The sequence below is a fragment of the Ailuropoda melanoleuca genome, chromosome 11 (genome assembly GCF_002007445.2).
Source record: "Ailuropoda melanoleuca isolate Jingjing chromosome 11, ASM200744v2, whole genome shotgun sequence".
Taxonomy (NCBI): domain Eukaryota; kingdom Metazoa; phylum Chordata; class Mammalia; order Carnivora; family Ursidae; genus Ailuropoda; species Ailuropoda melanoleuca.
Genome location: NC_048228.1, coordinates 75696422 through 75723733, shown reverse-complemented (window position 1 = coordinate 75723733; position 27312 = coordinate 75696422). Strand labels below are relative to the sequence as shown.

General features: G+C 39.2%; 1 protein-coding gene across 2 annotated transcripts in view; it reads left to right on the top strand.

The window, feature by feature from the left end:
• The window catches only part of GRXCR1 (glutaredoxin and cysteine rich domain containing 1), a 315893-nt gene that overhangs the window by 244881 nt on the left and 43700 nt on the right, over window positions 1–27312 (top strand). Inside the window, exon 4 of one of the 2 annotated variants that reach the window (XR_857341.3) lies at window positions 10784–10899. Coding sequence is in view for 1 of the 2 variants with exons in the window: in XM_002921441.4 (XP_002921487.3) it covers window positions 10784–11026 (243 nt within the window). In the remaining variant the exon portion in view is untranslated. Of the gene's footprint in view, window positions 1–10783; window positions 11027–27312 lie in introns of those variants that run through there. The other variant, XM_002921441.4, reaches the window with a different exon arrangement.

Below are 27312 nucleotides of genomic sequence, written 5' to 3'. Positions count from 1 at the left end.
TTTACAAAATTACATCGGTCATCCCAAATAGTATGGTATATACTTGAAAAAAATAGGACTTGTAAGGCTTCGAGCGTTATTCTTCACATCTGCTTCTGTAGGCTTTGTGTGCCTTACAATTTAGTTGCTTTTATTAAAGCAACCTAATTTGGGGAAATTTGAGAAGAAATGGAAAGGCAACATTTTCTTGCCTTTGAAATCTTGTGGTTATTTGTTTGTTCTCTTTGAAACTGAACTGAAAAATTAGCTAGATGCTTTTGTGGAGAACACAGACAAATTCAACCCCTGGCTTTATGTAGAAATTTCAAACATTTTCATTTGTGTTTTCTTTTTCATGTAACACAAAGTACCTCCCCCTCATTTGGTCATGCTTAGTGTCTGGTTTTCAGAGCAATTTCTAAGGCTTGTTTGGAGGAAGCAAAGCATATTTCTAGGTAAAAGGTAGAAAAGAGAGAGAAAACACATTGGGTAGATAAAGATCAGGCAAGTCTTTTTTTTTTTTAATGCTACTTGCTTCTTTTCTTTTATACTCTTTCCATTTCTTCAGTAGCAACTTGGAGAAAGTTCTACTCACAAGTAATTGTGTAGAAGGTCGTAGAAAAACAATGTGTTTCATGCCTACTTGACTAGAATTGCCTCATTTCCTGTTAATAAAGCAAGCTGATAAGCACGATGAGGAAGATGTAGCTTAATAACCAGAGGCTTGAGTGTGTTCTTGACATTATCATACCTTTGTTCAAGATGGACTAGATGATCTCCAAGTTTCCCTTCTGTTTTAAGGTTGTATAACTTGAAGTCCTTTTATTCCTATACCTGTGATCCAGTACCTCAAAATCTATCTGTGTATCTATGGTAGGCTAAATCATGGAGTCCCCCACCCCCAGCCCTGCCAAAGGTGTCTATGTCCCAATTCCCGGAACCTGTGAATATGTTACCTTATGGCAAGTAAGACTTTGAGGATGTAATTAAGTTAGGGATCTTGAGATGGGAAGATTATCCTGGATTATTGGATGGGCCCAATGTCATCACAAGGGTCTAAGGGAGGCACAAAGATCCGAGTCAGGGAGGAGATGTGGCACTGGAAGCAGAGGTTGTTATAGTACACTTTGAAGATGGAGGAAGGGACCAGGAGCCAAGGAATGCAGGTGACCTCGAGAAGCTGGGAAAGGAAAGCTAAGGGATTTTTCCCTAGAGACTTAGTGGGGAGCATAACCCTGCTGACCTCGTGATTTATTCCCAGTCCCATATGGGATTTCTGACTTTCAGAACAGCAAAGCTATTTTTGTTGTTTTAAGCCACTCAGCATGTTTGTGGGAATTTGGTGCAACAGCCCCAGGAAACTAATACACTATGTATCTGAAATCCGTGTATATATATGAAACTTAAGGATTCATAAGTCCTGTATTCGTCCCTCTAATTTCTTTTCTCTACCAAATGAAATGGTGTATAGATACACTCAAACTGAGTCAGTACCTGACCAAAAAGACCATATAAAGGTTTAAGTTCTATGATTTACTCAGGTCGAATACTAGGGCCATCATTTTCTAGTTGTCTGACTTTAGACTTGTCACATACTTCTTTGTGCCTCAGTTTCCTTTTCTGAAAAGTCAGGATAATGAGAGTGTCTATGTTCCTTATGGAGTTGAAGGACCCAATGCTTATAAAATACATGTATCAGCTTTGTGTGGCAACTTTCAAGCTTTCCATAAGGGCTCTCCAGCCCTTTCTTCTCCTGCATGCAATGTTTGGAATCTGGAGAAGAGCGTATTTAGGTTAGTTTGGAATCATGACAATACGAATAGTCAGGGGGCCATGAGTGAAACCTGGGAACCCAAGGAGGGGGCAGGAATGAGGATTTGCTGAGGCTGAGTCTAATTTTCTCCACTTCTGAGTTTTCACTGCTTTTGTTGCACTTGGTTCTCAGTCTGTTCTGGGAATTCCACAGAGACTAAGATCACTTCCTTCCATCACACTGATATTTGTGAAACCATCAAGCTGAGAGAAGATGCACATATTTCAACCTCTACAGTAGATTCTTATCATGTCCAAACCCACTAAAAGGGATTGACATCATTTAGCTGATTATTCAGGCATTTTCTTTGATGGAGAGAATTGAGAAAGAGTTTACTCTTTTATTGTTTGGTTTTTATCCATGATATATGTATATTCGAGAGAATAGAAGGAAAAAGGCACCTGTACCTTTAAGAAAGAGCAACGGGTTTTTGTAAAGTAAAAAGATGAAAGGCATGAGGAAGATGGTCAAGGCAGGACTATCTAAGCACTTACTATTCTGGAACATTTTAGTTCCTTTTCTTCTGGTTTTGTAACTTGAATTTTTCATAGGATGTGAGGGAAAGTATGTTTTTTCAATATCTCCATTTGTGAGATATTCCTAATTCATTTATTCCTTGGCTTTTCACTGTTGTAAGCATATCACTTTGGGATTGGATGCCCTGAATATGATGATTTGGGCACTCACCTTGATGTCAGTGTTATCTGCAGAGATGAGCAGAATAAAAAATGCCAATAAATCATATTTGTGATGATGTCTATAGAAACCCAAATATTCCCATTGGAAGAGATGCTTTTGTTTGTCACTAGGAAGATGGTTTCCAGTAAAGGCCAGTTCCTTTTCTCCCAGCTGTGTGACTGAGCAATGATGAGAGCTGCTGTGTACGTAAAGTATATAATTTATAGTGTGTCTTCAGGCACATTTTACCTGTGATCCTACAACTCCTTTGTGGGCTGGATTACAGCTATTCTCAGAGAAGAGAAAACTCTTTTCTAGAAAAGTAAACTGATTTCTTCAAGTTCATACAGCTAACCAAAGCATTGGCTCAAGATGGCTTTTCTTTCCACTACGTGTTGCTTCCCCCAAAAAGTTAATTCAAGTAAGTAAACTGGGAGTCTCAGTTTCCCTTATTTAAGATGTATGTACAGACTCATTAGACTAGATGCAACATCACAAACTCAGATCAAAAGGAGCATTGCAGGCAATGTTAATGCAAGAAGTTGTCTAGATGTAAGGGAATGGTTATTACACATGGCTTCAAGAAACATGTGCCCCTAAAGAGGGTAGCTGTCACCAAGCTTCAGTTACTGTTTCTGCACAAGAATCCAACAGAACTAGTATTGTCAGATTCTGTTTTTTCAAGAACGGACAAAAATCCAGATTTTCAAGTGAAATCTCCCTGTGTTTGATGAGTGCTAAATTGGCAGAGCTATGACCTTTTTCTAAGGTCTCTATGGTGGGGGAGTGGGACACCTTCATTTTCCTAACTCGGATGTGCTGTAAAATCAACATTGTCTCTGTTTAACTTTTTGGAAAAATCTTTTTTGTTTGGTATGGCATGGAGAATTCATTAGGTTCATTGACTTTTCAATTAGTGTCCAGGCCAACTCAATAATTGATTTGGACAAATAGATAATTCCTAAGGTAATAACGGAAATTCATTTATTTACATGATCATAGAGCATTACAAAAACAGAAAACACTCTTGCGTGCAAAGATTGTGCTCATGCATTTCTTTCATGCCACCAAGAGGGGCACCCAAAGTTAGCTGTTTTCGCTCTTAGAATTGATGGCACATCCCATCAAACGTAAATGTTAATTTTACTTATTAAAGAGATTTATTTATTTATTTATATTTTTAGAAGTTTTTTTGTTTGTCTTTGTTTTTGTTTTTGTTTTAGAGAGAGAGAGAGTAGGAACAGGAGCAGGAGCAGGGGGAGGCGGGAGAAGCAGGCTCCCTGCTCAGCAGGGAACTGGAGATGCCCAATGCAGGGCTCAATCCCAGGACCCTGAGGTCATGACCTGAGCCAAAGGCAGATACTTAACCTGTCTGAGCCACCCAGGTGCCCCAAAGAGATTTATATTTTGATCACTGTGTAATTATAAGATTTGACTTTGCCATTCTAGCTTATGAGGTTGATGACATATGTGAATTTGGACTCAGTGTTGCGTGAAAAGGAGGTGTATGCAAAATGACCTCCAACAGCCAACAGAGCTGTGAGACTGAAGAAAAAGACCCATAAGTCCAACTTGATAAGAATATTAAGGGGACTAATGGACAGAATTCTTGGGCTGCTGCAAGAGGAGTGGATCTCCATAACCCCACTTCCCCTTAAGACCTGCTTTTGTAGCCTGCAGGCTGGGAGTACTGCTGGGGAACCACTGGGAGAAATGTTTGAGGATAGCTGTGTGTCAGAGTCATAGGGCAGATCAAGGACAGTGTACCTCAAGGGTGTACTTAAGGGTCATTATGTGGTTAAATTAAATGAAAGAATGTGGGGGGAAGGTGCTGTGCTCAAGAAGGCTTCAGGTCACCGAGCGGTCATCATTGCAGCTTTGTCCAAGATGACCTTAGTCTGGTTCACACAGTTGGTTGTAATGATAGGGGTGATTGTGCTGCTGCTGGTGTGTGTCAGTAACGTTTTGTAATAATAATGATAGTAATAATCAAAAGATACCATTCATTGAGTGTTTATTATGCATTAGGCTTCATGCTGAGGGTTTTTCTATTCATTAAATCATTGAGTCCCCACAAATCCTCATGAAGGAAGCATTAATGTCCCTATGTTACAGATCAGAAAACTGAAATTTAAAGAAATTAAATAACTAGTCCAAGATTATCCAGTTATTAAGAGGCAATTCAAGCCAAGTTCTTATTAAATGTGTGGGAAAGAGGCCAGAAGGTATTTATTAAGCATCTACTATATACCAGGTCATATTTTGGGTTCTTAGTTCTAGTGAACAAAACTAAGTTCCTGCTTTGTTGGGGTTATATTTTATTTGGGGGGGGATACACAGTAAATCAATAAACACAATGTAATGTCTAGCAGTACTAGGTACTCTAAAGGAAGAAAGAATTGGGTATGAAGATAGAGGGCCCATTTTCCACAAGATGATGAGGGAAGGTCTGTGTGAGGGGGTACCATCTAGCCAGAGATAGTAGAATGACGTGGAGGGTTGAGCAATGGGAATTTCTAGGACTGTCCCTCTGACAGTCCCTCCATGGTATAATCCACTGCTTAGTTCTAGAACAGTATGGCTCGTTGGTTGGTTGTATTTAAGAGGGTTATGTAGTATCTTCCTATGGCAAGAGCAAGGATTTAGGAAGCAGACCCAGATTAAAATTCTGGTTCTGCTCCTTTTTCCCTGAGGTATTTGAACACCTTAAGTTTATTCCAAGCTTTAGTTTCCTTATCTGTAAAATTTGAATTGTAATCCTTATGTCATGATAAATGCAAGTTGCACATGTAAAGTCCTAAGTACTACATATAGATACACAGGAGCCCTGTTATAAGTAATGTTATAATTATTTTTATAATCTGTGTCTAATGAAAGGACACAGAGAAGTTCCATGTGGTGCATCCCAGAACATGCATGCAGCTACAGGGGTTTACAGAATAGGGTGGAGAGGGAGAGACAGAGAGAGAGATGTAAAATTCCCTGCCCTTTACAAAGGCCCACAGCCTTGCTTCCATGGGCATGCACCTGCTCTTTAAGAGGGTGGTTCTGGAGCTGGGTTGGCCTATTGCCTGATAATCAAGAAGTCTGGGATCGGTCCCAGTTTGCCTTCTGACATGCTGTATGGCTCTGAGCTCATCACTCCACCTCTTTGTTTTCAGGTGGAGGAGAAAAGATCTCTCTACCTTCCCCCTCTCAAAGGAATCTCTTTAGACTGAAAAAAAGTTTAAGATGCACTTCTTGTGATGTTATTTCCTGTTATATGTGGGAGCATAAGTTAGTAAAGAGGCAACCTCTTTCAATCACAAACATGTTCTCAGAGGCGATGACTTAGGTCTACAGCCATCTATGTTTGGGCAGCGACTTTATCCTGGGGAGGGAGTAGCAAAACAAGAGAGCGATTCAGTGGTTCGTCTTGGCGCAGTGGACTTTTGGAAGGGCGCGACCCTGGGATCCAGTTTTCTAAATTGCTTAATTTTAACTCTGTCACCTTGTTTAGGACACTTCTCCCCTGTGAGCCTAGGTTTCTCCATCTATGAATAAAGCAGCAACAACATGTCAGGTATTGTGGGGATTAAATGAATGTAAAGTTACCAGCATTATGTCTGCCACGGACATCTTAAAATGTGACTTTTCATTTTATTTTGTATTTTTGTTTAAGACCTGAAGTCCTGGAGGTGTCTGGAGGCTCCTATTTCAGGAGGCCTCTTCAAACCAGTTCCAGGCTGCACAGGCAAAGGGTCAAGTGGAAATAACCCACTGGATTTGCTCCAGCCTCAGGAGCTGGGTCTGCTCCAAGCTGATCCTCTGTCAGGGAGCTGTGGGGACTGAATCTTGGCCTGAATTCCGGTGGCAGTTCCCGTGGGTGTGGGGGCTCCAGCGAGCGTGGGGGCTGCAGAATTGCCCCAGGATGACTCGGTGCTACCATTCACCGTGCCTCTTGCTGGACGGGTGGGGGCTGAGGACCTACACTGGCTGTTAGATAACCTCTTTGTCTTGTTCCCAGCAATTTCCATCCCTTGCCAACACATCTACTTTTGCTGCAGGCTCTTGTGAGCCTTCAGGCCACTCCTAAGATTCATCTTTTTAATCAATGGAAAAGAAGAAATGGCCTGCCTCTATTATTATCTAGATCTGCGCTCTCAAAACAAGCAGGCTGCAAATCCCAGTGGCTTCTCAGCACTGTCTCAGATGTGCCCATCCTTCATTACGCTATTCCCATGGTAACCCTAAGCAGGGAGAAGAAGGACAGCTAACCATTGAGTGGCTATTTTTAGATTTCTGGCCAGATGCTTTGACAAATCTGTTGAGGGAAAGAAAATGAAACAAATGTAGGAGAGGATTTTTTTTTTTTTTGCCAAAGACAATATCATTTAAATTCATATTATGAAACTGGAAAAGAGCTTGAGAAATCATTCAACCTACTACCTCTAGGAAGATCTACTTCGAAATCATACCGAAAAAAATTGTTCAATGAGATTTTTTTTAGATCATTTTACATAATAGCTTATTCTAATAGATAACCAAATTTTCTACCCTGTTTTTATCTTGTGTTCAATCTCAGTTCTCAGACCAATGGAGCTGGGAATAAGACTGAATATGATTGCTCAAATTGTGGGCTACACAACCCTGAGGGAATCATTTATTTACACTATGCTAATAATGACACTCCTGAGGCTTGTGCAGTGCACATTCTGTGCAACTATCTGCACTGGTCCTACTTCACTTACTTTTTTTAAAAAAATGTAAATTCCTCTCTTCCTTCTTAAAAACCTTCAGGAATTTCCCATTGCTCTGAGGTTAAAGCCCATAAATCTTTAAAGTGGTTGTGAAATTAGAACATGATATCTATCCTGCATACCTGTCCAGATTCATTTAGTACTACTGTAGTTCTCTTTCTCTGTGTTTTAGCAAAAGACTTTCAATCAGAGTCTCAAACATGCCATCTTTGTCCCATCTCAAGATCTTTCCACTTACCTATAATATTCCTCCCCATGCTTTCTTACCTAGTTAATTTCTCTAACTCCTTCCTGTCCTTTAAAGCTGAACTCATTTATCAGAAAACACTTTCTTGACTCTGAAACAAGAAAAGCACACACCTTCAATAGCCTCTCCTAACAACTCATGAATTTCCTTTCCAGCACTTGACAGTTTGTGAATCTATATTTATTTATGTAACTTTTTTTTAGAACTCTGAGCTTCAGGTTGTGAGGGAATGATATTGTTTGCTCACCATTATATATCTAGTACCTAGCACCATGTTTAGCCAATAAATGTTCCTAGTAACTGAATGAATGACTAACAGTTATTTTAAAGGGACATAATCCCAGTTTCTCTGTCAAGTCAAGCTGTCAACATGATTGCACTGGGGCTTCTTTAAATGTAATGTGCACCCAGATTCCCCAGAGAACTTGTTAAAAATGCAGATTCTGAGTCAGTAGATCTAGGGTGAAGCCTGTCATTCTGCATTTCCAACTCCTATCTAACTAGCTCTAGAATTTGGTTGTAGATTGGAATCACCTTAGGAACTTAAAAAAAAAAATCACAATTCGGAGATTTCATCCCGGTGATTCTGGCTTAATTGTTATATACTTGGCCTGGGCTCACGGTATTTTTAAAAACTCCCCAGTTTAGAACCAAAAAAACCCCACAAAAAAAAAACCAAAAAAAACCTTTGCAGTTTATTCTAACATCCAACACTTTTGGAGATCCACTGATTCCAGGCAAAGCTCATCCTTAATGGGAGGTAAAGGGATATTTTTGTTGCCCTTTGCATTAAACAGCACCCCACGTGCCACCTGATAGGGGTCCATCTTACTACTCTTTTTAAAATGCATATCTCTTAGAGACACACAGTAAAGTGGTACCTAGCATTTGTTGTGTGAGCAGAGAGAATCTCATAGGAGTTGATTAATGTGGCAGCAGAATGGTCCAATCTTAAACTTTCCCGCCTCTATTCATGGGGGAAACTTATCAAATATTCAAAATAAGCATGTTATTGAAAAAAATGGAACATTTTGGTAGAACCAAATGCAGTTCTAGCAGCCTTTACAGCCAGAGGAACAATGCATACCTCCTCACGGAGTAGCATCAGAGAAAAGAGAACTGGTGTGCACTTCCAAAAGCTACAGTATTTGTAGTGAGTTTCTTGATTCCCTACCTGCCCATAACCATGAAGCCGAAGATGAGCCATAAGCTCTAGACATTTGGTTTACTTTCTTTGAAGATCAATGTTTTTTAATCTGGAGCATAGTAACAATGCCCCTTTCTTGTCATTAATTCCATTGATTATTTCCAGTGATTTATTTTTGCTTGTGTTTTTATTTTTTTATTTTTTTTTTTTAAGATTTTATTTATTTATTTGACAGAGATAGAGACAGCCAGTGAGAGAGGGAACACAAGCAGGGGGAGTGGGAGAGGAAGAAGCAGGCTCCCAGCAGAGGAGCCTGACGTGGGGCTTGATCCCATAACGCCGGGATCACGCCCTGAGCCGAAGGCAGACGCTTAACCACTGTGCCACCCAGGCACCCCAATTTTTGCTTGTGTTTTTAATCTTAAAAATGCCTCAATGGGGAGTGTGATCTTTGCACTGGGTCGCTGAGCACAATACACTAGTTGTTTTCATAGTCTCGGTTACTTAGTCTCCTCAGCAAACCTGTTTGGTAGATCACATTTTATAGATGACAAAATTGAGGCTTACTAGTTCACGCTCTTCCCCCAAACACACAGAGGGCCAGTGGCAGAGTCCAGATATATCTGACGCTCTCTCTACCCCGGTGTTCATTAACAGTGCGAAGGCCAAATTCGGCCTTCAAACATATTGCTCCACATGGTCTCAATACATTTTTAATGAGGTGCAACCATTTGGAAAGCAGAAAATTTCAAGCTTATATTTTGAATAATTATGTATAAAAAAAGTAAAATAAAAACTAAAATAAAATAAAATAATCCTGACAATAGTAACATGCCTGCCAGCCTGAAGCCAAGTGACATTTTGCTTTTTCAGGTGACTTTCTACCTCTCACTAATACCTCTTTTACTCCTGGCCTGGCCCAACGTTTATGACACCCGTCTGGCCCCTCCAGATCTCTGGGTTTTCAGCTTTGCCTCTGAACTCCATTGAGGGAAGAAATACATTTTATCATCAGGAAAAAAAAAAAGACCTCTTTCTTGGTGAGATGGAGACCATTGCATTGCCATCTTTATACCTTAAGACCTTCTTAGGACCCTGTGTAATTGCATCTGATGGGCTGATTTCTTTGAATACAGAGTGGTGGAGCTTAGTATCCTACCTTCTGATTCTAGTATTTTGCTATCTGGAGTGGTTTCCAGTCAAAGTTTTGACTTCAGAAGGGTTTGTAAGTTACGTGGTTGTGTTGCAACAACCGTAGCCCCATGAAAACTCATGTATCCCTTGGACTCATGGTATAGTTGTATTCCATTTAGTTTTCTTCAAGGAAGACTGTGGTAAGGAAGAAGAGGCTCTTCCCCAGTGTTGTCAGGGCCCGTGTGGTCTGGCCCTTGCAGTGCTGGCAGGTTGTCCCGGGAATGTAGTCACTGTTTTCTGACATAGCAGGAAATGTAGAAAGTAAGATTCATACACAGGGAGTCTTCTCCTTGGTTTTGAGAGTTGCTTGCCTCTGCTCCAAGGAGTATCTGTTTCCTTGTTTCCTTTCCATGCCTGGCTCTGACCCACTGGCCACTATGATGTTGGTTTCTCTGCATTCCCTCTGAGTCGTTCGATCTTTGCAGAGCCTTCTTACTGCAGGTTGGAGCCTGTCCCTCAAGAGAGTGCAGGCACATATGCCGTGCTACTGAAACCTCAGAACGATCCTGTGACATACATCTTCTTATTCCCAGGAGATTGTGGCCCAAAGATAAGGAGAAGGATTTTCACATGGTTAAATACTAACCTTGACTGTTCTGTCACATATTCACTTGGGTTTAAGAGGCCGATCTAGTAATGGAACCGTGTCTATGAAACATGAGAAAGATAATTCAACAATTCCTTATTTTATCACATGGCATGCCATGTGAGACATCATTGATTTTAAGATATGGCGTTATTTGATATGCCACTGAGAACAGAAAAAACACCGTCAAGTGAATTATGTCATTTAAATGATGTTGATTGCTATTCCCTTCTCAAGTACAGATTTTCTAACATAAAACATGTCTTAGGATTGACAAATATGGCCCTTTAGCTTTTATTGTGTGCTTTTAATATAGAAGACACTTACTAAAATGTTAATTGTCATAATAAGATGTAAGAAAGTAAATGAAAATATTTACACTGCCGTGTCCTTCCTTCAGCAACCATCAACTGACCTAGAGTTTGACCGTGTAGTGATTTATACCACTTGCCTTCGTGTGGTACGGACAACCTTTGAAAGATGTGAACTGGTTAGAAAGATCTTCCAAAACCATCGAGTAAAATTTGAAGAGAAAAACATAGCTCTGAATGGTGACTATGGAAAAGAGTTAGATGAGCGATGCCGACGTGTTTCGGAAGCCCCTTCCCTCCCTGTCGTGTTCATCGATGGCCATTATCTTGGGGTAAGTACTCTGTTAAGGAAAATGTTCTTTTTTTATTGAAGCCAGCCAGTGTTGTTAGAAATCTATAAGCCTCCGACAAGGCGACTTGCAACATAACTCCCAGGACATTTGCTATTTTTTTGGAGTTCAGACCAAAGGGACTGACGCACTTATTTCTCTCCCAAATGATGTGTTGCTAACAGCATTCATCCCTACAGAAGCATGGTGAGATAAAATCAGCATGAAATTGCCTTTTTTAATAGGAATACATTTTTCACTTGTTCTGTTGACTTGAGTTTTGCATTATGAAGCTTGACATGTGAGATAAAAACTATTTTTTAGTACACGCAAGAAAAAGGGAATATTTATAAGATACACGTTTGTGAATTCTCCTATGCCCCATTATCAAACACGCAGTTTCCTACCTAATGAAACTAAGATGGCAGTCCCAAAACAAAATCAATAAGAAACGGGGCCTGGAGTCAGAATTTTATGTGCTTGTTGTTTAAAATTATTCTGGATTTTGGTAATTTGGCAGTGTGAGACACAAATTGAGGCTTACGGTAGCAGAGCAGGGAAAACTCCGGAGCAGCAACAAAACATGACTGCCTCGTTTCTCTTTGAAGAATACTGTTAGCTTAATTAACCCCCATTGATCTGTGAACACGCTCAATCGCTAAGAAGCCCAAAAAGAGGGCTCTGGAGAGTGCACTTTAGAAAGGGTAAGAACAAAGAGCCAAGGGAGGCCAGTGGTTGAGGGGGTGGGACTGACTCTCCCAGATCACTTATCAGAGAACAAAGAGCTGACTTCAAATGGCGGATGGATATTTGGATCTTGGGTTTATTTCTCATTTGGTCTTATCCTTCAGCTTTCAGAGATGGTTAGAAAAAATCCAGAGCACGAAATGTTCATGTTTTGTTACAGAGAAACTGTTCTAATATCCTGTCTAGAGCCATCGCTGCTAGAGGCTGTCTGTCATCTTAGGGAAAGATAAATGCAGAGAAGCCATGATTCACTAGCTATGCTTTCTGCAGTCTTACTTTTAACTTGAGTTGGACACAGACTACATTCTGAAGTGGAGGGATTTTGATTTGAAGCGTTGAGCCTCTTTCATTATATTTCCACATGTACCCTGAGGTCCCAGAATGCTACAACAATGGCAGTGATAATAATGATAAATTAATAATAATAGTAGTAATAATGTTACTATACTGTACTCTCAGCTTTACACATTCATCTCATTGAGTCCCCAGGGCAGCCTCAGAGAACACCTCTCTGCTCTACTGGTTGAGAGGCAAGACAACCTTGTTTCAAATTCCTGCTCTGATAGTTCTGTGTGATTCTGGGTAATTTATGACTCACTCTGCCTTGGTTTTCTCATTTGTAAAAGGAGCATGGTAATAGAACTTTTGTCACAGACTAATTGTGAGGATTTTACCATAAATAAGATATAGAAGGGCTTGATTCCTGTGCCTGGAACAAGGTATGTTTTTAATAAATAGTAAAACTATTATCCTTGTTTTGCCAAAGAGAACATTAATTACTTTGCTCCAAGTCACATAGCTGGCCAAGTGACAGGGCCAGGACTCAAAGTTAGGTCTGTCTGACTCCCCAAACCCCTGCTTTTTGGCACATCGCCTCAAAGAAAGCGATCTTTGATACTTTGTTTGCTGATACGGTCTTAACACCTAGGACATGGTTTGGCACAAAGTGCTCAGAAACGTATGTTGAATGGGTGTCTGAATGAAGCTGTACTGTTCTCTCACATTCTTTCCTTCTCTCCCTATGACATTCTTCCACCAGGAAGGGATCTGATAAACTCACCCACGCCAGGGAGAAAATCACTGATCAGGGTTGCGGTCATTTCCCTTTTAACCCTGGAAAAACTCTTCTGATGATGTAAGATATTTCCCATTGTGGAATTTTAATTTCTGTGAAACTGTCCAATTCAATTTAGTGGGTGACTGCCTCCTTACACCGGTGTGATATGGTTGGCCTCACCTGAAACACTGCTTTTGACCATACTTCTTCCTCCTGCTAAGACAATCTAACAGGCAGTGGTGCTATTTTTCTTTCCATTTCATGGATAGAGGCAGAGGGCAACAGACAAAGGAGGTGGGGTGCCAATTCTTTCTCAACTGCTTTTTCTCCGTGATGACTTCGTTAGCATACAGTAGCCTGTAGAAGGAAAGATCCCACAGGCGCTACCTTGTTGCTTCTGCAATTTGAAGCTAATGCCCCAATCTGGAAAGAGACCAGAGACTTTCTTTTCCTCTTTCTTTTTTCTTATAAAAGGAGAATTACTTCGAAATCTATAATTCAAAATGGAGGTAAACACTCCAGAAAACAACTTCTACAGCAGTTTCTTCTCCTACTACAAAAGTGCCTTTATTTAAATTCCAGTGCACAGTTGTAAATGGAATACATTGCTGGAATCATAGAGCCTTTTCCCCTGCAGTATTCATTCATCTGAAATGGAAGGATGCCCTCTGCTGGGTTTTGGCTCATGGTGAAGCATATTTTTTTAGGGACGAAAAGAAGCTGATGTTGGTAATTTCCTTTACATCTGTGATGTTTTAAACAGTCACATGAAACCATTTGATTTAGTTTAAATTTAGATGACTGAGAAAAAGCAAGATGTATGCATCATCTGTGCAATGCAACTTTTTTTAAGGAGGGAGAGAGAGAACTAGAGAGGGCCAGAGAACGAGGTAGATAGGGACAGAAATAGGCCCATGGAGGCAGTGAGATGGGATGGGGACAGCATGAGACCATTTTGCAGCTCCCTTATTTTGCTGCCATTATTGCCACCAGACCCAGGGATGGGTGGTACCAAAGGAATTCAGTTATCTTCACTGAGGGGAAGATCACAGAGTTCAATGGGCAAGACAAGAAGAATTGACAAGAATCCTGAGCTCTTTTTTTCCTGACGACTCTTGTTCCCAGCCAAACTTCTGTGTAAAGATGGAAGCAGTGAAATAGTCAAGGGAAAGAAATTACTTTAGAAAACAAATGTCCACTGCCCTGGGGATGCTCCACCAGGGGAGGGAGGATCAAGGAGTTGGGGGCTGAGAGGGGTGGAGGGTGGGGAAGCAAGTTCAACTTGAAGCTTGCTTAAAGCCATGGTCCTCTTCTTTGGCACCAGGAGATCCTTACACAAAAGGGTTGCATTCCAGTAGTTTTGACATAAATTATCTTAGAAATTCTAATAGGAAATAGAAGTACTGTCTTGATTCTAGACCAACCATAAAACTTTACAGTAGAAATCCATAAAACCCACATTGGAACTGAGCTATAAAACACAGAATGAATCAGAGTGGGTGCTCTGGTCACGGAGAGGAATAGAAGGGCTGTGGATCTGGACAGGTGTTTTGCACTAGCTCGCGTTGAGCTGACTGCTTGATAATCTGTATCCATTGAAAATACTGATTTTTTTTTCAGTTTAAGAATGAAGGAATTGTTATTGAGCACAGGTAGTTTATACACTAGAAATATAGACTCTAGGCATGTTTTTAGGGACAACTTGCAAAACTTCTCTGCAGAAGTGGGCCACCAAGGAAGCCTCTGCCATGATCTGGAGGTGGTTGGCTCTATAAATGCTGTCTTTGGTCCTCTCCAGCAAAACAGATGATTTGTTCTCTGCTCCTTTTTCTACATGATTCTGTTCCTAAGTGAGTCTTGAGGGAGTGTATCTGTGGTTACTGGATCAGTCACATATGAAAACAATGAGGGAAAATGGGAAATGTGTTTCTTAGATTTCTAGCCTCTACAGTATAGGAAGACATTCTAGAAGGTGATTGGATTGGTTACTGAGTGAGCCAAACCACAGTATCTGCCAGATACGCTGTTTTCATTTATTTTGTTTTGTTTTAATCAGATTATTGAGGTACAATCTACGTATAATAAACTGTATCCATTTAACTGATAATTTGATGGGTTTTGGTAGTGCACTCATGAATCTACCAACACTTCTGAGATCAGAGCAGTTTCATAACACGCCGAATATTCCTCATATCATTTGGCAATCTTCCTCCAACCCCAGTCCCCTGGTGGCCATTGATCTTTCTGTCAATATACTTTTCTGTTCTTCTAATGTCTTTGTCTGGTTTTGGTGTCAGGGTAATGATGACCTCATCACGTGAGTTTGGAAGTGCTCTACCTTCTGTAATTTCAATTTCTCATTCTTTTTATTGCTTGGTGTAGAGCATTAAATCATTTGATATCGTTTTCCTTTTATGTGAAGGACTTCTTATATGCTACTATTGGAGTGTAGGTCTGCTGTAGATGAATTCTTTCAGCATTTTTATGTCTGAAAAGTTTTTAACTAACCTTTGTCTTTTGCAAGATATTTTTGCTGGGTATAGAATTTTAGGTTGAAAACGTTTGCTTTTTTTTTTCTTTCAGTACGTAAGAGACATTGCTCCTCTGTCTTGCCATTTGCATTACTTCTGATATGCTGCCATAGAGTTCTTCCAGTTCTAATCCCACCCAACTTCCATTTGCATTTTATGGTTCACCTTTTGTTGCAAAGTAGGCTGGGAATTGCAATCTTCCAGAGGGACACATTGATATGTTGAAAAAAAAATCAGATTTTTTTTTTTTAAGAAGAAAAGAGGAATCATAGATATCAAGTAGGTAGTTGGTGTCTGCCACACCAAGCAAAACTCTTTTTGAGTAGTTGACTAGAATAAACTCCTCTGTGCTTTGTGTTTTACACTAATTCTTTCCTTGAACCAGACAAATCCTTAGTATTTATTCTATTAATGAGGGTTGCAAAGATGGTGGGAGGACTAGTGGGGAATATTTGGTAAATTTGGTTTCTTCATGGGAATGTGTTATGATATGAAATAATAACTAGTGTTATAAACCATCAATGTAATCAATGTAAAGTTAATATTTTGTTAGGTTTTGAGACCATTCTGTTTTAAACCTCTTGTAAATATTTACCATATACATATGAGAAATGTTTTTTTTTTAAAAGATCTTATTTATTTGAGAGAGGGGGGGGGAGCATGCATAGAGAGAGGGGGAGAGGGAGAAGCAGACTCCCTGCTGAGCAGGAAGCCTGATGCTGGGCTCATTTCCAGGACCCCCAGACAATGACCTGAGCTGAAGGCAGATGCATAACTTACTGAGCCACTCAGGTGCCCCAAGAAGTGGTTTTTAAATGTTGGGGTCATATTTTTCTTTGAAAATATGATGAAAGTTATAGACTTTCTCATTATACATGTATATAATCTTTGCAATATCAGGGCTTTCTGAGAATTTATCCCTAGGTGCCTAACTTCATTAAAAGGAGCACTTTGGAGATGGTGCCTACTGGAGTGCACTCCACTTCTTAGTTGTCTTTGAAGACTTTATTTAGTAATGTGACCCACTTCATCACAAGTAAGTACAATCATAGCTCATTTCGATATTTTATTATTTATGGAATCGACGAATTTAGATCTTTATCTCTTCTCCTTCTTCTTCTCCTTCTTCTTCTTCTCCTTCTTCTTCTCCTTCTCCTTCTTCCTCTTCTCCTTCTCCTTCTTCTTCTTCTTCCTCTTCTTCTCCTTCTTCTTCTCCTTCTTCTCCTTCTCCTTCTTCCTCTTCTCCTTCTCCTTCTTCTTCTTCTTCCTCTTCTTCTCCTTCTTCTTCTTCTCCTTCTTCTCCTTCTTCTTCTTCTTCTTCTTCTTCTTCTCCTTCTCCTTCTCCTTCTTCCTCTTCTCCTTCTCCTTCTTCTTCTTCTTCCTCTTCTTCTCCTTCTCCTTCTTCCTCTTCTCCTTCTCCTTCTCCTTCTCCTTCTTCTTCTTCTTCTTCTTCTTCTTCTTCTTCTTCTTCTTCTTCTTCTTCGGAAGTCATCTTTATCCCTTTGTGGTCATTTCCTCGATCATTAGCAACTTCATCAGAGGTCTAGATGGAATGAGAACCTCCTGAACATTCAAATCTACCCCTATTATCTTGGATCTTATTTGTAATAGACACAGTAAATGTTTAATCTTCAAGCTTCTTTCTTCAAAGTCATGAAGCATTTGTTCCTGGCTCTTCACGCTACTTCAGAAAGCACAGAGTTGGAGAAGTCTGACATTAAGCCTTAAGTCAGGTTCTTGGAATTTAAGCAATATTTTCTTGTGTGATTGCTTCTTTGGCCTTTTTTCCTGACTATCTGAGGGTAGTTTTTATTAGCAACAACAATGACAACAACAGTAAAAGCTAACTTGAATGATATACTCTGCCAAGCTTTTTGCCTGCTTTTTCTCTTTTACATTGTAAAATAGTACTAGGAATAGCACTGTCATCTCTCCCACCCCAAATTTTGTACCTGAAGAAAAGTAAGGCTTAGAGAAGTTAAGAATCTGTTTAAATACCTCCAGATCACAAGTGGCACAGCCAGGATTAAAATTTGGGTATGTCTGACTCTAAACATTGGACCCTTTAAAATCAAGGCTGCAAAGTTCTTAACCCTCATCTCCATGGCTTTCAATTCCATTCTTTAGCAGCATATTCACATCCTGAGTTACTTTATCACCTGAAACCACTCCACATTCTAGATCTTGAACTTAGAATGTCTTGCTGTGGCCATGATTTTCTGCCCTTCAGTCTGTCCTCTTGACTCCCTATTAAACTTGCTCTTCCATCAATGGTATTATTTGTTCTTTCCCTTTTTTCACTTCTCTCAGTTATAGTCACAATTTTGATTTCACTTGTTTCCATACCTTACCATATTCAGGAATATGATAACACCCAGTCTGTTATCACCTGCTGGAAAAGCTCTGTTAAGCTCCCATGTTTGTCCATTCCCAGTCCCATGCAACCCCCTTCATCTGTTTTTCCTCTTTTACTCCAGTACAACCCACAACATTATTGGAGAAAATCTCAAAGTCATAGGAAAGAAGTCTCCAACAAAGTTGTATTATCAGCATTATCTAGGCTGATTATCTAATATTCTTATTAATATCTTGTTAATTTTTTATTGCAACCCACATAACCAACTGCTCCAATGCTTTCTAATTTCACCAAACAGAGGCCCCATTGCCACCCCCTGCTTCCTCTTTATCAAATCCATTATTATCTTTCTTTTTTTCCAGGCTTCAAGACTATTTGTAGCTCTAGTCTTGTAGGGTGTTTTAATTTTTTGCAGATATTTTACTTCAACATTAAAAAATATCATAGAATGATTCCTTATTATTAGTTACTCAGTTCTGTTCTCTGGTTTTGATTAGTGACCCCACAATTTTTCCCAGTTGCTGAGACTCAAAATCTCAGTTTTCTTTTACTCCACTATCTTTGTCTTATTCATATCTGGTCTCTTGCCAAGATTTACATCATATCCTATGGGATCTTAATTTTCACATTTTGGGAGCTCCTTCTGGAAAATAGGAGTAGCAAAGTAAAGTGGAAGCAGACAGCTGGAGTAAGTTCTTTTTCTTGCTGGTATGAGTATTGGTCAAGTTATTTACTCTCTTTAAGATGAAAATAGTAGGGGTGTCTGGCTGGCTCAGATGGTTAAGCATCTGCCTTTGGTTCAGGTCATGATCTTTGGGTCCTGGGATCACGCCCCAGGTTGGGCTCATTGGGGAGTCTACTTCTCCCTCTCCCACTGCTTCTCCCCTCCACTCATGCTCTTTCTCTCTCTCTCTAATGAATAAATAAAATCTTTTAAAAAATTTGTAAGATGAAAATAATAAAATACCTACAGCATTAGGTATTTTGAGAATTAAATGAGATGGAGCATAAAAACTCACAGTACCCGGAACATACTATACTCTAAGTAACCCTTTGCTAATATTAATAAGGCAAAAACTTTAGAGAAAGCTTATATTTAGGGTGTATAGGTGGAAAGAGATGGAGAGAATGAAAAGAATTAAGATAGGGCTGAATCAGTAAATCATGAGAGGAGAAAAAGTGGAGTATCATTGTGAGTCTGTCCTCAAACAACGTCCAAATTGTCTGATTCATGGGGGCAGGATGCTGTCCAGCATCTGTGCTTCTGGATAGTGTTTTTAATATGAAGCAGGTATTAAGGCCAAATGCCATTCAATTTCATGTGAACTGATATGTGGGCTATTAAAGATATTCCATCTCCATTCATGACACTTTTCCATGAATATTAAATATAATTATTTAAATAATGTTATATTTGTTCATTTTAATACCAGGTAAGTTATTAATATTTTTACTAACAATCCTACCTACAACATATTAGGAAGAGTTTTTTAATATATGAGGTTTGAAAATTATTAGCAACATACCTATTTTCTTAAGATGAAACATAAGAGTTATATATAAGAAACTCTACACATTATTATTTCCCTACAATATGACACTGATTTTTTCTCTCTCTTTTTTAAGATAAACCCAATTTTACCTTTATTCAACTCAGAAAGCATTTTGTTATGTGAAAATGCCAAAAAGTGACATCTGATTTATTCTTTATTATTAGAGCAGAGCTAATCCATTTAAATATGTGTGCCCAAGTAAGAGGGAGAGGGGTGAAGGAATTAATTTCTTATATTCTCCTGGTAGCACCTCTCCTCTCTCATATCCTCTCAGATCAAAACCAAATTGGGATAATGGTGGGGCAACGATCAAGATGAGGTTGCAGAAGACTTACTTTATTAGATTTTATAAAGACAAATATGGACAGATGCATACAGAAGTGTCATACAGAGCATAGAAACTTGCATTTAGCAGGAACCTTAGATGTCAACTTGTCTAGTGTTTCTCTCAGTGCAAGAATTTGTTCTACTATATCCATGAGCAAAGATGAACAACCTTTGAACACATCCAGTGACAACAACCTCACCATGGTTCAAGGCAACCAATTTTATTGTAGTATCCCTTTAAGTATTAGAAAGTTCTGCCTCAACTTCCTTCACTTGTTGGTCTGAGTTCTTCTACCTAGAGCAATGCAAATTCAAACTGTTCCCTCATCCATAACTATAAATTCATGTACAAAATTTTGGCAAGTTTTCTCCATGGTTCCCTCTTACTCTTATCTCCTGGTTCTCTGAACGTGCATATCCTATTATTCTCCTTAGGATAAACATCTAGTTTGTTACCATGATATTATATATGATTGCAACCGAGCAAACATCTCACACAGGGATTTGACAAAGTAAATAGCTCCTGTGCCAAGTAGGCAGGCTTCCTTATGCTCAGGTAGGATGATGATACGTTGTGTTGTGTTTTGTTTTTAATCACTCCTTGCACTCCCAGCTTGGTTGAACTCAGCCCAAGATGCTTCTCTCTCCAAAAACAAAAATTAAGCTAAAGACTTGACCATATGTTTGGTCCTGGTGGTGTTTATTCTCTGGATGAGATCCAAAGAATCAATAGAATGAGTAAAATGAAGCAAAGTACCTGTCTAACAACAAGCCCTGAAAGGCTGAGGCAAAAGCTGCTCCCTGGGCTTCCTGTTTGGGTGTAATGCGGTCCATTTTACGGGAAATCAGTAAGGCTCAGTGGCCCCAGGAGCCAGTGCTCATCCATTGACTGTGGGTTTCAGCTACTCTCTCTGACATCTATGGCCTATTTGAGAATCTGAGAGGTGAATCAGAATTAGTGATTATCAACATGTTCTCTGCGGTGCCCCAGAGCTTCCTTCAACCCTTCCTTAAGGGGCACCTGATGGGTAGTGGAAGTGGGAAGGATTTCAAGCTCTCCTTGGAATACCAAACTACACCCTCCAGTCCACATGTTTTATGGTTTCTACCTGGTTCTGTTTATGGTATTCTACCTGGTTTCTGTTGAAAGATTTGAAATAAATGAAAAGGTTCAGTTGAGGAACTTGGGAAAACACAGAAACAAAAGTCTAACGTTCCCTTCAGGGATTTTGTATTATTTGGATTTTTCTGGCACTTGGGTCATATTGCTAAAATGCAGGGTGGGAGTCATGATCTACATTAGGTGGGGCAGGTTTGGATATGTCCCTTTACACGGCCTCCAGGCTGTCGTAAAAGTAGTCATCCTGAAAAGGCTAGAAGGAATAAAGTGAATAGTCATGGAGCAAACGTTGAGTACCCTCTGTGTACAAAGCACTGTGCAATGTTGTAGGGAGTCAAAGAATTTAAATGCGCAGTCCCTGCCATCTAGACTCAAAATGTGAGATGTGTGTGAAGGGGAGAAGGAAGTGAGCATGACATAGGCTAGGTCACTCTAAGCTAGTTGTGCTAAGTTCATTGTAAAAGTTTATAAGGAGAAGAGAGACATATTTCAATCAGAGCAACGACAGAAGGTTCAAAGGAGGAGATAGCATTTGAGCTGTGCTTTGCAAAATGAGTAAGATTTTAATCAGAAGTGGTGGGAATGTGCCCCTAATTCTGTGCCACACGTGTTCCTAGCATAAGAGATTTCTAAAGCGAAATCGAGTGTAATGCCTAACTTGTGGACATCATTTTTAAAAAAAGATATTATTTATTTACATATGAGAGAGCGAGAGCACCTGCATGAGCAAGGGGCGGGGGGAGAAGCAGACTCCCCATTGGGCATGGAGCCCAACGGGAGCCAAAGTCAGATGCTTAACCAACTGAGCCACCCTCACTTGTGAACATCTTTGATTCTTTCTAATGAAGTGTGATTCAGTTTAGTTCTGGGAAAGATCTAGGTGATGAAATGCAGGGTAAAAGAATTCTAGGGACTTATTGGGTTTTCCTGAAGTAGTAACAGATCAACTTAGACCTCTGTAAAATGGTATTACCTAGGGAAAATGTTTTTATGAGCTTTCTCTGACATACAGCTTAGCTCTGTCCGATTGTATTCGGCTTCCCGGCTACCATTGTGGCTGACAGTTAAAAGCCCTGGAGGCATTAGTGTCCACTGAGGGCAGGAGGGTCCCTCCTCATTCTTTTCATCGGGGTCCTCCGGTGTCCCACATTTTTGGACTGTGCTGTGCTCTGGAGCTTGAAATGACTTTAGTCTGAACTTCAGTCTTTTGGTTTAACCTTGAATAAGTCAGGAGAATTTAAACATGTAGTAACGGGAGGAGAAGGACCTGGGTGCTGTCTTGGCTATGGGAGTGCATGCTGAGAATCCTGGCTCCTCTCTGTCTACTGTGTTTTGTCCCTGAGGAAAAAAAGGGTAAATTTTCAGATTTTTATAAGTCAAAAAGTGATGTAAATCAATTCCATTCTGTCATTGACTGAGCGCACTGACACAGAATGACACCAAATCTCAGTCCCTTCTCAAGCAAAGGATGTAATAAAAATAACAATATGGTTTTTTCCTGAAGATTGCTAAGTTCATTCTACTTCTGTCACTTTGGGTAGTGCAGAAATCAAGTGAAAAGGAGGTTATTCACAATGAATATTCATTCAAGGTCATTCTTTTCCCTGGTTTCAAAAACATTTACTTTACTTTAAAACATATATTTTAAAAAAGCATTGCAATTTAATAAATTGAAATTAAAAATATAATTTAAAGTTTAATTATATTCTTACTTTGTAGAAAATACTTGATACATTTTCCTGAACTTCTCTTTATCATTGACTAGTTTGATACTTAGGAAATGACTGATTAATAAATGAATGAGAACCTATTGTGTGCTATGCCAAACCTTTTGGAGGATTTAGTAGCAATATAAACTGTGATGTTTGCGTGCCAGAAACTTGCAGTAAGACTGTGAAAACAAGAGTATGTGGAGTATTCTTTGTTCCATCTGGATATTTTTTCAGGTTATAAGTGCTATAGGACATAAGAGGAAGAACAGCTCAATGAAAGATAGAATCATCTGCAAACACTTCTTGAGCTCATACAATTTCATTCTTTCATACTCCCTATACATTGAACTCAACTTTCTGAGTGATCTCAAGCACATTAACTTAGCACTCTGTGTGTTAGTTTCCATATATGTAAAAGAGAAACGATCCTTTCTGCTTCACATAGGCCTATTTTTTAGGTATTGGTTTTAAGCAATGGAAATGTGGAAATGATCACATCACAGTCTCTGCCCACAAGGAACTCCGAGGGTGAAGGTAGACACAGCACCAAATACGTCTCTCAGCGTGAAAGGGCAGTGAAAGAAGTATGTGCTGTGTCAGTATATTGGGACATCTAGAGGCATGAAGAGTGACTGCCTGAGATATTCTGGGAAGACTTCACAGAAGAGAAAATGCTTGGTTGGGTCTTTAAAGTGGACTAGAAGTTTATAAAGTGGGCAAAGGCAGGAACAAAACAGTAGAATGTGCAGACTCACAGACATAGTAGTTTCTGGATAGTTTGGTATGACCAAAGTATCAAATGTGTTTCAGTTATCAAATTCCTTATAACAAGACCTCCCAAAGTTTAGTGATTTAAAACAACAATTTATTGTGTTTCACAATTTCATGGGTTGACTGCACTCAGCTTGGTGATTCCATATGGCATCTGCTAGGGCCACTCACTCAGTTGTGTTTAGCTGCCAGTTGGGCTGGGCTGGGAAGTACAAGAAACCTTCACCTGACTTCCAAAAGAGAAGAAGCAGAAGATGCTGGACTGCTTCAAGTCTGGGCTCAGAGGCTCCAGAACATCATATCCCCCCACTCCCGAAAGGTCAAAACAAATCACAAGTGGACTTGATTCAAGTGAGAGGACAGAATCCATGTCTTGCTGGCTGGAGTGGCTTATGTCTATAGGGAGGGAAGAAAGTGATGGTGGCCTTCATTGGACATTATCTATCACAAATGTATCTAGGGAGCTGTTGGAAGTAAGATTGGAGAGGTTGCTGGAGCCAGGTAATGGAGTCATTTACAGGTTGTGCTCTGTTGTATGGAGCTGGTTGGCTTTGCTTATATTCTTCTAGAGTCAGACTGTGGTGGTAGAGGGTAGCAGGAAATATGCCCAATATTTTCCACCCACATTGTGAACTCCCCAAAAGGGTTTTAGAGTCTCCGTAATTATAAGGTCTTTTTTTAGTGGTTTTATATAATTTTATCATATAGACCACATTTTTTCATCTTTCCCCTGCTATTGAGAATTTTGGCTCAGTGTTGTAGAAAATATTGCAATAAACATCTGTGGGAATGTAATTTTTATATAGTTAGACTATCTTTTTTAGAGAAGTTTAAAAAAATGAGAAAATTGGAGCCAAGGGCATTAACATTCTAATGTAATTCAAATTTAGAGCAAAGAACATAGACATTTTAGTCTAATGAGGACTTGAGCTACTGCTATTCTCTGCCCACCCTCTTGACTGTCTGGTTAAACTTGATTCTAAATTTACAACTTTATTATTTTCTTCTTTTTGCTTGGACAGGACACTTTCGATGATCATTGTGTAATTTCTTGAATTTACTTTTTTAAGGAACAAAACCTCATTGATTTGAATTTACCCCTTAAAACTGTTTTCATTGTGTATGTAAGTTTGATCTGTAACATTTTAATTTTTATGTAGAGTAGTTGGTAAGTTCAGGTTTTTTGTTTTTGTTTTTCTCTTTGACCTAATTGTTCTTTGGGAAATGTATTCAGTTTGAAGAAATTGTCCCCCCCCCAGTTTTATATTTAACCATTTGTTTCTACTTTTACTGCATTGTGCTCAGATAATATGACCTATGATTTTTATGATTAGTGTTTGGAATTTATTGATATTTTCTTGCTAGTCTAATATATAATAAATTTTTATAAGATTTTCATGGCTTCTCGGGAAGAACATGTAACTCCATTTTTATAGATACATATATATATAAATAAAACAACATTTTAATGATATCATTATATCATTCAAATACTCTGATTTTTATTTTAATCTCCTTTTTTCATCAAATACTTAGGGAAAGCTATTTCTAGTTTTTTAGTCTTTACCCATGTGGCTTCATATATTTAAATATGTAGAGATAGATATACTCATGGCTTTTTCTTTTTAAGATTTTATTCATTTATTCGACAGAGATAGAGACAGCCAGCGAGAGAAGGAACACAAGCAGGGGGAGTGGGAGAGGAAGAAGCAGGTTCATAGCGAAGGAGCCTGATGTGGGGCTCAATCCCATAACGCCAGGATCACGCCCTGAGCTGAAGGCAGATGCTTAACCGCTGTGCCACCCAGGCGCCCCACTCATGGCTTTTTTAAGAATCATCTTTGATAAATCAGTGCTTTGGGCTTGAATTTTTCTTGTCTTATATCACTGCTCCCACAGCCCACTCCATATCTCCCATGGCACATTTATGTACTTTGTTTTTGTTTGCCTGTATTCTTTTGCTTAGTAATGTTGATTTAGATATCTCTTTTGTAAACAAAAATATAATTGGATTTTATTTGACATAATCTGTGAATCTGTTTCAGAAAGAGGATTAACCTATCACTAGAATTTTCTACTTTAGTGTTGACATTCTGTTTTATGGTTTGCGTATTTTTTCTATTTTCTGTGGTCCTTAAAAACAAAACCAAACTTTTTCTTTTGTTAAATGTACTGTGCTTTCTTTGCAGTCTAAGGAGAACAGAATGGGGGTTGCATGTGAGGTTTTTGCAACAATAAGGTGCCTCTTTCCGTGAGGCCTCTGGCAGGGCCTTCGAGCCCTGTGAGCCAGTGTGAACACTGTTATCACTGTTCAGTGGTTCCTGTGTCAAAAAGCCCTTCTCTATAACTGATGCTATATAATAGTGTTTCTCAATCTTTGTTTTTCATTATTGCCTCCTAGCTGCTTAAGTATCTATATACTTATAGAGTATATATCCTTTTCTCCCACCCTTAAGAATCAACTTTCACCCCCTTGGAGACAACATTGTCCCTTTCGAGGACACTTGCTGACAGAGGTCTTCTGACTGCTCCTCAACTCTAAATGAGCAGGTGTTGGTCAAGTGTTTGGAGATATTTCCCATTTTTCTCCCAGGCATGCAACCCCTTTAATGGCAGAGTTCATGGAACTTTCAGTCCTGTTTGCCTTTTCTTTTACAGGTTTCCTTTTAGACCCTGGCATGTGGATGTTACCCCGTCCTAGTACTTATCACTAAATCAGACTTCCCTTAACCCTCACATTCCTTTTTTGCTTCAGGAGAAATTTGGCAGTGGAGGATAGAGGAGTTAGACCCATAAGGTTATGTAATCATCTTACCTAGAAACCCATACGGCTGTTTCCTAAGAAATTTCTGGAATACAACCATAGGCGTGGTGTTAAAACTCACCAAATGTCTTTCTTCAGAGAGCTAAATAATTTAATATGATTGATAATTAATAATCAAGAGAAAGAGGAGTGCTACGAATCAAACCTGGGATCATCATTTTATTGGAATGTCAACTTCTCTGCACACCAAAAGTCATTCTTTAAATTAATGGCAACACAGATGACTAATTTATTGTGACTTTGTGCTTTATATATTTTTACATAAGATGTATTTTACTGCCTGCTATTTTTTCTACCTTTGAAGATTGCCAACACTTTATTATTTGGATACATAATTGTCACAATTTCTCTGCTTAGAACTCCAATATCAGTGTGAAGAAGAGTTGAAAATAAGATTTGTTTACATTACATTAAATACATTCATAGTGTATCATGCTATTTCCTCAGTGACCTGGAAACTCTTGTCCTGGTTTTCATACTGGGACCCAGAAGTCCATAATGTTTAGTAGCTTGATTCAGGCACATATGTGCTAAGTAAATGACTTCGCATTGTTCACAGCTGTCAGTATCTTCAGAATATTAAAGTGAGGTGATTGTGGGTGGGGATAAAGTTCACATGTTTTAGTGTAATTACATAAATATAAAATATAATTAAATGGGTTTCTTAAAAACATTTCACATATTTTTATAAAGATGAACATTTTTGTAGTTCTTTTGGTTTATCGATTTTTAAAATTTCTTGCATTTTTTTCTTACATATCCGATCGGGGGAGAAAAATAATAGAAGTGTAGTTTTTCTCAAAAGCTCTCTCTCTCTCTCTTTTCCCCTCCTTTCCTTTCTTAGTCCTCATTTCACATAATACACTTCATTTCGGTTTTGAAAATGGCAAATGCTGCCTTAATTAGTGGTGGGATTTTCTTCTTTCCTCCCTTCCTATCCTCCTTCCTTCCAACTGCAGGGTGTTTGACCTCTCACAGGCAAAACATACCTGACATTAGAGGAACAGCTGAAAATGTGCTCCCGGCCAGATGGAAGCCATTCACTTCTGTGACATCTCAGGAACACAGCCTTCATCTTCATTATCTGTCTCCTTCCTGCTTTTCCTGGACTCTGGGTTATTCATTCCTTGATGCATCTATACCTTGAGCTGAAAAAGTGGGAAAATGTAGTAAGGATGTGGACTTTTGCTTTTAGCCCATCATGACAGTTTCTGAACAACAAGCTCTAGTTTTCAGTCACTTAATTTCAACTGAAAAATATTGTTAGGCTCCAGGTAGGCTGTGCTGGACG